Consider the following 11,218-nt stretch of genomic DNA (forward strand, 5'->3'; position numbering starts at 1 on the left):
AACAGGGGATAAACAGGTGATACACAGGGAACTAACAGGGAACTAACAGGTGATACACAGGGAACTAACAGGGAATAAACAGGTGATACACAGGGAACTAACAGGTGATACACAGGGAACTAACAGGGAACTAACAGGGAACTAACAGGGAATAAACAGGTGATACACAGGGAACTAACAGGGAACTAACAGGTGATACACAGGGAACTAACAGGGAACTAACAGGTGATACACAGGGAACTAACAGGGAACTAACAGGTGATACACAGGGAACTAACAAATCAAATCAAATCAAATTTTATTTGTCACATACACATGGTTAGCAGATGTTAATGCGAGTGTAGCGAAATGCTTGTGCTTCTAGTTCCGACAATGCAGTGATAACCAACAAGTAATCTAACTAACAATTCCAAAACTACTGTCTTATACACAGTGTAAGGGGATAAGGAATATGTACATAAGGATATATTAATGAGTGGTGGTACAGAGCAGCATACAGTAGATGGTATCGAGTACAGTATATACATATGAGATGAGTATGTAGACAAAGTAAACAAAGTGGCATAGTTAAAGTGGCTAGTGATACATGTATTACATAAGGATGCAGTCGATGATCTAGAGTACAGTATATACGTATGCATATGAGATGAATAATGTAGGGTAAGTAACATTGTATAAGGTAGCATTGTTTAAAGTGGCTAGTGATATATTTACATCATTTCCCATCAATTCCCATTATTAAAGTGGCTGGAGTTGGGTCAGTGTCAATGACAGTGTGTTGGCAGCAGCCACTCAATGTTAGTGGTGGCTGTTTAACAGTCTGATGGCCTTGAGATAGAAGCTGTTTTTCAGTCTCTCGGTCCCAGCTTTGATGCAACAGTACTGACCTCGCCTTCTGGATGATAGCGGGGTGAACAGGCAGTGGTTCGGGTGGTTGATATCCTTGATGATCTTTATGGCCTTCCTGTAACATCGGGTGGTGTAGGTGTCCTGGAGGGCAGGTAGTTTGCCCCCGGTGATGCGTTGTGCAGACCTCACTACCCTCTGGAGAGCCTTACGGTTGAGGGCGGAGCAGTTGCCGTACCAGGCGGTGATACAGCCCGCCAGGATGCTCTCGATTGTGCATCTGTAGAAGTTTGTGAGTGCTTTTGGTGACAAGCCGAATTTCTTCAGCCTCCTGAGGTTGAAGAGGCGCTGCTGCGCCTTCTTCACGACGCTGTCAGTGTGAGTGGACCAATTCAGTTTGTCTGTGATGTGTATGCCGAGGAACTTAAAACTTGCTACCCTCTCCACTACTGTTCCATCGATGTGGATAGGGGGGTGTTCCCTCTGCTGTTTCCTGAAGTCCACAATCATCTCCTTAGTTTGGTTGACGTTGAGTGTGAGGTTATTTTCCTGACACCACACTCCGAGGGCCCTCACCTCCTCCCTGTAGGCCGTCTCGTCGTTGTTGGTAATCAAGCCTACCACTGTTGTGTCGTCCGCAAACTTGATGATTGAGTTGGAGGCGTGCGTGGCCACGCAGTCGTGGGTGTTGAGGATCAGCAGGGAGGAGATGTTGTTGCCTACCCTCACCACCTGGGGGCGGCCCGTCAGGAAGTCCAGTACCCAGTTGCACAGGGCGGGGTCGAGACCCAGGGTCTCGAGCTTGATGACGAGCTTGGAGGGTACTAACAGGTGATACACAGGGAACTAACAGGGAATAAACAGGTGATACACAGGGAACTAACAGGGGATAAACAGGTGATACACAGGGAACTAACAGGGGATACACAGGGAACAGGGAACTAACAGGGAATAAACAGGTGATACACAGGGAACTAACAGGTGATACACAGGGAACTAACAGGTGATACACAGGGTACTAACAGGTGATACACAGGGTATTAACAGGTGATACACAGGGAACAGGGAACTAACAGGTGATACACAGGGAACAGGGAACTAACAGGTGATACACAGGGTACTAACAGGGGATAAACAGGGAACAGGGAACTAACAGGTGATACACAGGGAACAGGGAACTAACAGGTGATACACAGGGAACTAACAGGTGATACACAGGGTACTAACAGGTGATACACAGGGAACAGGGTACTAACAGGTGATACACAGGGAACAGGGAACTAACAGGTGATACACAGGGTACTAACAGGGGATAAACAGGTGATACACAGGGAACTAACAGGGGATAAACAGGTGATACACAGGGAACTAACAGGGAACTAACAGGGAATAAACAGGTGATACACAGGGAACTAACATGGAATAAACAGGTGATACACAGGGAACTAACAGGGAATAAACAGGTGATACACATTGAACTAACAGGGGATGAACAGGTGATACACAGGGAACAGGGAACTAACAGGTGATACACAGGGTACTAACAGGTGATACACAGGGAACTAACAGGGGATAAACAGGGAACAGGGAACTAACAGGTGATACACAGGGTACTAACAGGTGATACACAGGGAACTAACAGGGGATACACAGGGAACAGGGAACTAACAGGTGATACACAGGGAACTAACAGGGGATAAACAGGTGATACACAGTGAACTAACAGGGAATAAACAGGGAACAGGGAACTAACAGGGAATAAACAGGTGATACACAAGGAACTAACAGGGGATAAACAGGTGATACACAGGGAACTAACAGGGAATAAACCGGGAACAATCAGGGATAAAAAATGGCGTAAACATGGAGTAAACAGGGAGTAAACATGGGGATAAACAGGAATAAACCAGAATAAACAAGGAGTAAACAGGATAGACATAGAAAGTGAGACCATATTTTCATTTCATGCATTTATTTTTTTAAATGTTTTATTTGCAAGAAGGGCTACAAAAACATAGTTAAATACATTGTATACACAATTATCTATTTAATATCGTTATAATTTTTTTATATTTTTTTGTTTGCAAGTGGGCTACAAAATGTTTAGCTCATAAGTTACCTATAAAGTAAAGGATTTTGGAAGCATTAATTATTCATGTAGTTTTGTGATGATCAGATTTCCATTGGCAGTTCATGTCCGTTCTCCTTAGCTGTTATTCTGTCTAGTTTATCCTCTACAGAGTGAAGGGGATGCAGTCCAAGATGGCTACTTTTTTGGAGGCGGGTCACTTCAACAGACATTGATAGGACTGTACCTATTCCCACAATGTGCCACTGCAACAGCTACGGTACCCATATCAACACACGACTCTCTGGTTATTATGAAGACCATGGATTATAAAAACTCCTTGGGGTGATTCATAGCAATGTTATTTTAAACACATTACAACTGTATGACGTAAAGCTTAATATTCTCCTGAGAATTTGTTTAAGAAACAAAAAAGAGGATGTACTGTACATTTGAAAAAGTCCCATGTGGAATATCTGAGAACGTTCATAATTCGTTTCCAAGAGGTACAACGTTGTCTGGGGGTTTATGCAGGTGCCACGGTGGAAACCTCTGTTTTTGATGTAGACACCTCCGAGCCATCGTCTTCTTCCTTGCCAAAGAGCTGCATGATGCACGTACGGAACTGGTGAGAGAAGAAGAAGAAGAAGAAGAAGAAGAAGAAGAAGCAGAAGAAGAAGAAGAAGTAGAAGAAGAAGTAGAAGAAGTAAAAGAAGAAGAAGTAGAAGAAGAAGTAAAAGAAGTAGAAGAAGAAGTAGAAGAAGAAGAAGAAGAAGAAGAAGAAGAAGAAGAAGAAGAAGCAGAAGAAGAAGAAGTAAAAGAAGTAGAAGAAGAAGAAGTAGAAGAAGAAGAAGAAGAAGAAGAAGAAGTAAAAGAAGTAGAAGAAGAAGTAAAAGAAGAAGAAGTAAAAGAAGTAGAAGAAGAAGTAGAAGAAGAAGAAGAAGAAGCAGAAGAAGAAGAAGTAGAAGAAGAAGAAGTAAAAGAAGTAGAAGAAGTAGAAGAAGAAGTAAAAGAAGTAGAAGAAGTAGAAGAAGAAGAAGTAAAAGAAGAAGAAGTAGAAGAAGAAGTAAAAGAAGTAGAAGAAGAAGTAGAAGAAGAAGAAGAAGAAGAAGAAGAAGCAGAAGAAGAAGAAGTAAAAGAAGTAGAAGAAGTAGAAGTAGAAGAAGTAAAAGAAGAAGAAGTAGAAGAAGAAGTAAAAGAAGTAGAAGAAGAAGTAGAAGAAGAAGAAGAAGAAGAAGAAGAAGAAGAAGAAGAAGAAGCAGAAGAAGAAGAAGTAAAAGAAGTAGAAGAAGAAGAAGAAGTAGAAGAAGAAGAAGAAGAAGAAGAAGAAGAAGTAAAAGAAGAAGAAGTAGAAGAAGAAGTAAAAGAAGAAGTAGAAGAAGAAGTAGAAGAAGTAAAAGAAGAAGAAGAAGAAGTAGAAGTAGAAGAAGAAGAAGAAGTAGAAGAAGTAAAAGAAGAAGAAGAAGTAGAAGAAGTAAAAGAAGAAGAAGTAGAATGGAACATGAAGAGAGAAGCTTTCAAAAATAAAAGTCTACATTTACTTAAGACACGAGGACTTTAATAACTACTTTAGTAGTAAATGGATCAAAGTTCACAGCTATCAAAACAAAACACACCTGTTTATTCATGAAGACATAGATCACTGGATTCCAGATGGTGGCGCTTTTGGCAAAGTAGGCAGGCAGAGCAGCAGCCAGAGGGTGGAAAGCATACCCAGGGTTAGCCGCAGCAAAGCAGGCAAAGGCTGTGTAAGGTCCCCAGCATACACAGTAAGCAAAAATCATGACAACAACCATCCTGGACACTTCCTTCTCAGCCTTCTGCGTTGACTCAGAGTCTTTCTGCTGCGCTGCAACCTGCGGTCGTTCAGGAGAGATATATCCGATTGGTTAGATTTAACCCTCCAATATGCATCTTCAAAAGGCCACAACATAGCTGCTTGCTACGTGTATGGTATATTGGAAATATCACTTACGGCACGGATGGCCAGCCACACAAACAGGTAGCAGAAGACGATCACTCCCAGGGGCAGGAAGCAACATGTATGTGTATGGTATATTGGAAATATCACTTACGGCACGGATGGCCAGCCACACAAACAGGTAGCAGAAGACGATCACTCCCAGGGGCAGGAAGCAACATGTAATCATGAGAACGATCATGTATGACAGGACCCCAGGATCCTCATTACCTCCGAACACATCAGGTCCACAGGACGTTTTCAGTCCATGAGGCCAGTACCTGATTGAGGGAGAGAGAGATACAGAGATGGGTTGAATAATGGTTGAATAATGGTTGAATAATTAAACATTTTTTTTGAACTATGACGTTTTTCAATCCTCAGTGAAAGAAAAAGAGAAGATGTCCCACCTGCTCCAGCCGAAGATAGGAGGGGCGCACCAGAAAGCAGACCAGACCCAGGAGAAGATTATACCTCCCATGGCCCATTTAGCATCAAACTTGACATTTCCAAAGGGCTTACACACCACCACCCATCTCTCCCAGGAGATGACCGCCAGAGACCACAGACCAGCAATACCTGCATTAGACATACACATTAGATATACACATGAGATATACACATGAGATATACACATTAGATATACACATGAGATATACACATGAGATGTACACATGAGATGTACACATTAGATATACACATGAGATATACACATGAGATGTACACATTAGATATACACATTAGATATACACATTAGATATACACATTAGATATACACAAAGGTCCATTCTGATTGTCATTATGCTATGGTGTTTTAGCAACAGCCAATCAGTCTTTATCAGCGCTGTGTATTAATGTAGAATTTCCTTCTTAACCCTTGTGTGGTGTTCGGGTCTGTGGGACCCATTTTCAATGTTTACTAAAATAAAAATTATACAATTTTTTTTTTTTCCAACCTGAGACTCATTGGCCTTGGCTCAATTTCTGTGAAGAACATTTTTATTTGATATTTACATTTTTTTTTTTACTTCAAGGTCTACACTCACCCCCCCTTTAGACCTCCTCCTTTTCCACAGCATTCAAGTGATCGGGGTCAACAGCATCAATGTAACAGTATAACTTTAGACCGTCCCCTCGCCCATAGCCGGGCGCGAACCAGGGACCCTCTGCGCACATCAACAACTGACACCCACAAAGCATCGTTACCCATCGCTCCACAAAAGCCGCGGCCCTTGCAGAGCAAGGGGAACTACTACTTCAAGGTCTCAGAGCGAGTGACGTCACCGATTGAAACGCTATTTAGCGCGAACACCGCTAACTAAGCTAGCCGTTTCACATCCGTTACACCAGCACCACCGCTAACTAAGCTAGCCATTTCACATCCGTTACACCAGCACCACCGCTAACTAAGCTAGCCATTTCACATCCGTTACACCAGCACCACCGCTAACTAGCTAGCCATTTCACATCCGTTACACCAGCACCACCGCTAACTAGCTAGCCATTTCACATCCGTTACACCAGCACCACCGCTAACTAAGCTAGCCATTTCACATCCGTTACACCAGCACCACCGCTAACTAAGCTAGCCATTTCACATCCGTTACACCAGCACCACCGCTAACTAAGCTAGCCATTTCACATCCGTTACACCAGCACCACCGCTAACTAAGCTAGCCATTTCACATCCGTTACACCAGCACCACCGCTAACTAAGCTAGCCATTTCACATCCGTTACACCAGCACCACCGCTAACTAAGCTAGCCATTTCACATCTGTTACACCAGCACCACCGCTAACTAAGCTAGCCATTTCACATCCGTTACACCAGCACCACCGCTAACTAAGCTAGCCGTTTCACATCCGTTACACCAGCACCACCGCTAACTAGCTAGCCATTTCACATCTGTTACATATGTCTGTGTGTGTCTGACTCTCCTCTCTTGGCCTGCTGTAACTATATATGTGAGTGAGATGTTAGTATTATTCCTGAACTAAGTGTTTTTATAATTCTAGATTGTAGCCGGTAGCAACAAGAAGAAGCTCTGCGATGTGTGTGGCACCCAAGACGAACAGGAAGTCACGGTACACATGCAAGAAATGCAAGACATACATTTGCAACACACACACACACACAGTAAAACTCTGTCCCTCCTGGTGTGTAGACCCGAGCCTTAATTTGTTCTTCAATGGGGCTCATTTATCATTTCCATAAAATACTGTATGTAAAATGTGTCCTTCCAATTTGTTCAGTTCAAAGCAATTAACATCAGTAGTGATGAAAACCTTGTTTCATTTGTATTTTCTCAAGGTTAACATGATTTATTCCACCCATTTCTCAAGGTTAACATGATTTATTCCACCCATTTCTCAAGGTTAACATGATTTATTCCACCCATTTCTCAAGGTTAACATGATTTATTCCACCCATTTCTCAAGGTTAACATGATTTATTCCACCCATTTCTCAAGGTTAACATGATTTATTCCACCCATTTCTCAAGGTTAACATGATTTATTCCACCCATTTCTCAAGGTTAACATGATTTATTCCACCCATTTCTCAAGGTTAACATGATTTATTCCACCCATTTCTCAAGGTTAACATGATTTATTCCACCCATTTCTCAAGGTTAACATGATTTATTCCACCCATTTCTCAAGGTTAACATGATTTATTCCACCCATTTCTCAAGGTTAACATGATTTATTCCACCCATTTCTCAAGGTTAACATGATTTATTCCACCCATTTCTCAAGGTTAACATGATTTATTCCACCCATTTCTTGATTATAATACATTTTTGTTCTCAAAAAAAAAAAAAAAAAACATTATTTTAAAAAAAAACAAATAGCGCTTTAATTGATACATGTGATGTAGCAGAGGTTCATGGCAAATATTATCCACGTATGCTGTCTATATTGCTTGTAATTGATATAAGTCAACATCTAAGTATTAAGTATTTTTTTACGTAAATTGTTATGGCTGTATTGTTATAAAAACCATCAATGTTTTGGGTCCATCAGACCCGTGAACGTTAGGTGAAAAACAAAAAACATTTTACTCTTATTTTACCAGGTCAGTTAACTGAGAACATTCTCATTTACAGCAACAACTTTGGGAATAGTTATAGGGGAGAGGAGGGGGGGATGAATGAGCCAATTGGAAGCTGGGGATTATTAGGTGGTATGAAGGACAGAATGGGACACCGGGGTTAACACCACTACTCTTACAATAAGTGCCATGGGATCTTTAGTGACCTCAGAGAGTCAGGACATCCGTTTAACGTCCCATCCGAAAGACAGCATCTTTCCAGGGCAATGTCCCCAATCACTGCCCTAGGACATTGGGATATTTTTTTCTAGACCAGAGGAAAGAGTGATTCCAACTGGCCCTCCAACACCACTTCCAGCAGCATCTGGTCTCCCATCCAGGGACCGACCAGGACCAACGCTGCTTCGCTTCAGAAGCAAGCCAACAGTTGCATGCTGGGTGGTATGCAGGGTGATATGTAGGGTGGTATGCTGGGTGGTATGCTGGGTGGTATGCTGGGTGGTATGCAGGGTGGTATGCTGGGTGGTATGCAGGGTGGTATGCAGGGTGGTATGCTGGGTGGTATGATGGGTGGTATGCTGGGTGGTATGCAGGGTGGTAGGCAGGGTGGTATGCTGGGTGGTATGCTGGGTGGTATGCAGGGTGGTATGCAGGGTGGTATGCTGCTGGCTTGAACACCACACAAGGGTTAAATATGAAACAAAATGGAGTCCATATAAAAACGCATCTTACCACATGTGGCGACGGTGAATCCCTCAAAGACACACATTGGGTGTCCAAGAATAAAGTAGCCAAACATCTGGTTGCAAACGCTGATGGTGCTCGCCAAAAGAGTCTCCGCAATGTCGGCGAACGCCAGGTTGACCAGGATCCAGTTGAGAGGATGTTGGAGCTTCTTGAATTTGACAGTGGCCACCAGTACCAGGCCGTTGGTGAAGGTTGAGGCGACGACCACAAAGAGCATCCAGAGTGTTGAGATATTGTACACCCATCTTGGAGCAATGTGGTAGTTGGGGCCCTCAAAAGGATCTGCAAATTTAAAAAAAAGAGAATTTAAAAAAACATATGAATACAACTTCCAAATCAAATCAAATCAAATGTATTTATATAGCCCTTTGTACATCAGCTGATATCTCAAAGTGCTGTACAGAAACCCAGCCTAAAACCCCAAACAGCAAGCAATGCAGGTGTAGAAGCACGGTGGCTAGGAAAAACTCCCTAGAAAGGCCAAAACCTAGTAAGAAACCTAGAGAGGAACCAGGCTATGAGGGGTGGCCAGTCCTCTTCTGGCTGTACCAGGTAGAGATTAGAAACCTAGAGAGGAACCAGGCTATGAGGGGTGGCCAGTCCTCTTCTGGCTGTGCCGGGTGGAGATTATAACAGAACATGGCCAAGATGACTTATTGATGTAGTCAAATGAGAACAGTAAGTAATATGCTGAACAGAATGTGTGCTTCAAAAGTTCTGAACAAAGAAAAACATTGTCATGACTCCTGAAATCTACTGTTTGTATTAGTGTGTATACTGCTACTGCCAGTTGTGAATGGTACGTCTGCTGTTGGTGAAATATCTTATGAAGGAAAAGATCTTTCAGCAACATCACTTACCATTATCTTCTGTAAATATACAACAACTACAATACTTTAGGAGAATCCACAGAATTAGGCTCTTTCACTCCTTCTACCGGATGATATCAAGCCCAGGCACGACACTGACAGGATGTACTGTACCTTTGGTATGATATCAAGCCCAGGCACTACACTGACAGGAAGTACTGTACCTTTGGTATGATATCAAGCCCAGGCACGACACTGACAGGAAGTACTGTACCTTTGGTATGATTGCTGTTGGTGTAGGCGAAGCCTGATTCTCTGGTTGTATCTTCTTGTCTCCTTGCAGCAAACACTCCCAGCTCTGCCATCCTGGGCCGGTGAATAGGAGCTAGTGAAGTCGACTGCTGAAGTCTGTGCATCTCCTCTGTCCTAGTTTATATAGCATCCTTTGGGTGTTTTTAAAGGATTACAGCCTTGGAGGAATTAGGGCAGGGTGTGTGATGGTATGGACTGGACTGTCTTTCCTTAATTACCGTTAATTACCACAAACGACGAATTAAGGAGGATTTCAGAGGCCCGTAATCTTGTTTGAAAGGGCATTGGTGGCGTAGGAGGTAATATAAAAGTAATATAAAATGGAATGCTGCTGTAACTGTGGCCTAGCCTTGTCAGTAGAATGGCATTGGGACGAGGTAAGTGAGTGCTCAATATCTAACCTTCAGAAAAACACAATCACCATCACGCAATCACTCCTCAGATTGACAATACAGACAATACAGAATAACTGTATGGTCATTTTCCATGAAGAAACATTTGTGGGACTTGCTTTAACTCTTTAGAGGTATTGTATTTTTTTTGGGGGGTAGAGATTGGTAGTACTTACTGCTGTTCTGATTTCAGATTTGAATATCAGAGAAGTAGACCAAGGTCACATACTCTTTAAGTGTTTGTCTACGATGCATCGTTGGGAAAAGTGGTCAAGGTAGCTGATTTAAAACAAAAAAAAAGTCCCAATGTGGACTCATGTCTCATCCCCTCCCATTGGTCCCAATGTGGACTCATTGTCTCATCCCCTCCTATTGGTCCCAATGTGGACTCATTGTCTCATCCCCTCCCATTGGTCCCAATGTGGACTCATTGTCTCATCCCCTCCTATTGGTCCCAATGTGGACTCATTGTCTCATCCCAATGTGGACTCATTGTCTCTCCTATTGGTCCCAATGTGGACTCATTGTCCCATGTCTCATTGTCTCATCCTCCTATTGGTCCCAATGTGGACTCATTGTCTCATCCCCTCCATTGGTTGTCATTGTCTCATCCCTCCCTATTGGTCCCAATGTGGACTCATTGTCTCATCCTCCTATTGGTCCCAATGTGGACTCATTGTCTCATCCCCTCCTATTGGTCCCAATGTGGACTCATTGTCTCACTCATTGTCTATTGGTCCCAATGTGGACTCATTGTCTCATCCTCCTATTGGTCCCAATGTGGACTCATTGTCTCATCCCCTCCTATTGGTCCCAATGTGGACTCATTGTCTCATCCCCTCCTATTGGTCCCAATGTGGACTCATTGTCTCATCCCCTCCTATTGGTCCCAATGTGGACTCATTGTCTATTGGTCATGTGGACTCATTGTCTCATCCTCCTATTGGTCCCAATGTGGACTCATTGTCTCACCCCTCCTATTGGTCCCAATGTGGACTCATTGTCTCATCCCCTCCTATTGGTCCCAAT

General features: G+C 42.9%; 1 protein-coding gene across 1 annotated transcript; it reads right to left on the minus strand.

Moving 5' to 3' along the window:
- Positions 1-2,811: 2,811 nt before the first annotated feature.
- On the minus strand, positions 2,812-10,318 carry LOC115126798 (red-sensitive opsin-like). Its single transcript, XM_065021288.1, has 6 exons — positions 9,760-10,318; positions 8,662-8,958; positions 5,285-5,453; positions 4,990-5,155; positions 4,531-4,770; positions 2,812-3,539 (listed from the first exon to the last, which is right to left on the minus strand). The coding sequence occupies exons 1-6, from the start codon at positions 9,899-9,901 to the stop codon at positions 3,441-3,443; spliced, it is 1,113 nt and encodes a 370-aa protein (XP_064877360.1). The 5' UTR covers positions 9,902-10,318; the 3' UTR covers positions 2,812-3,440.
- Positions 10,319-11,218: the final 900 nt, after the last annotated feature.

The sequence above is a fragment of the Oncorhynchus nerka genome, linkage group LG8 (genome assembly GCF_034236695.1).
Source record: "Oncorhynchus nerka isolate Pitt River linkage group LG8, Oner_Uvic_2.0, whole genome shotgun sequence".
Classification (NCBI taxonomy): domain Eukaryota; kingdom Metazoa; phylum Chordata; class Actinopteri; order Salmoniformes; family Salmonidae; genus Oncorhynchus; species Oncorhynchus nerka.

Excerpts from the sequence above, each read along its gene's own strand:
- LOC115126798 (XM_065021288.1), bottom strand. The coding sequence starts at position 9,901 with ATGCACAGACTTCAGCAGTCGACTTCACTAGCTCCTATTCACCGGCCC. Across the intron at positions 5,454-8,661 it reads ATTCACCGTCGCCACATGTG|GTATTGCTGGTCTGTGGTCT; the intron begins GTAAGATGCGTT and ends TGTCTAATGCAG. Across the intron at positions 3,540-4,530 it reads ATGTCTTCATGAATAAACAG|TTCCGTACGTGCATCATGCA; the intron begins GTGTGTTTTGTT and ends TTCTCTCACCAG.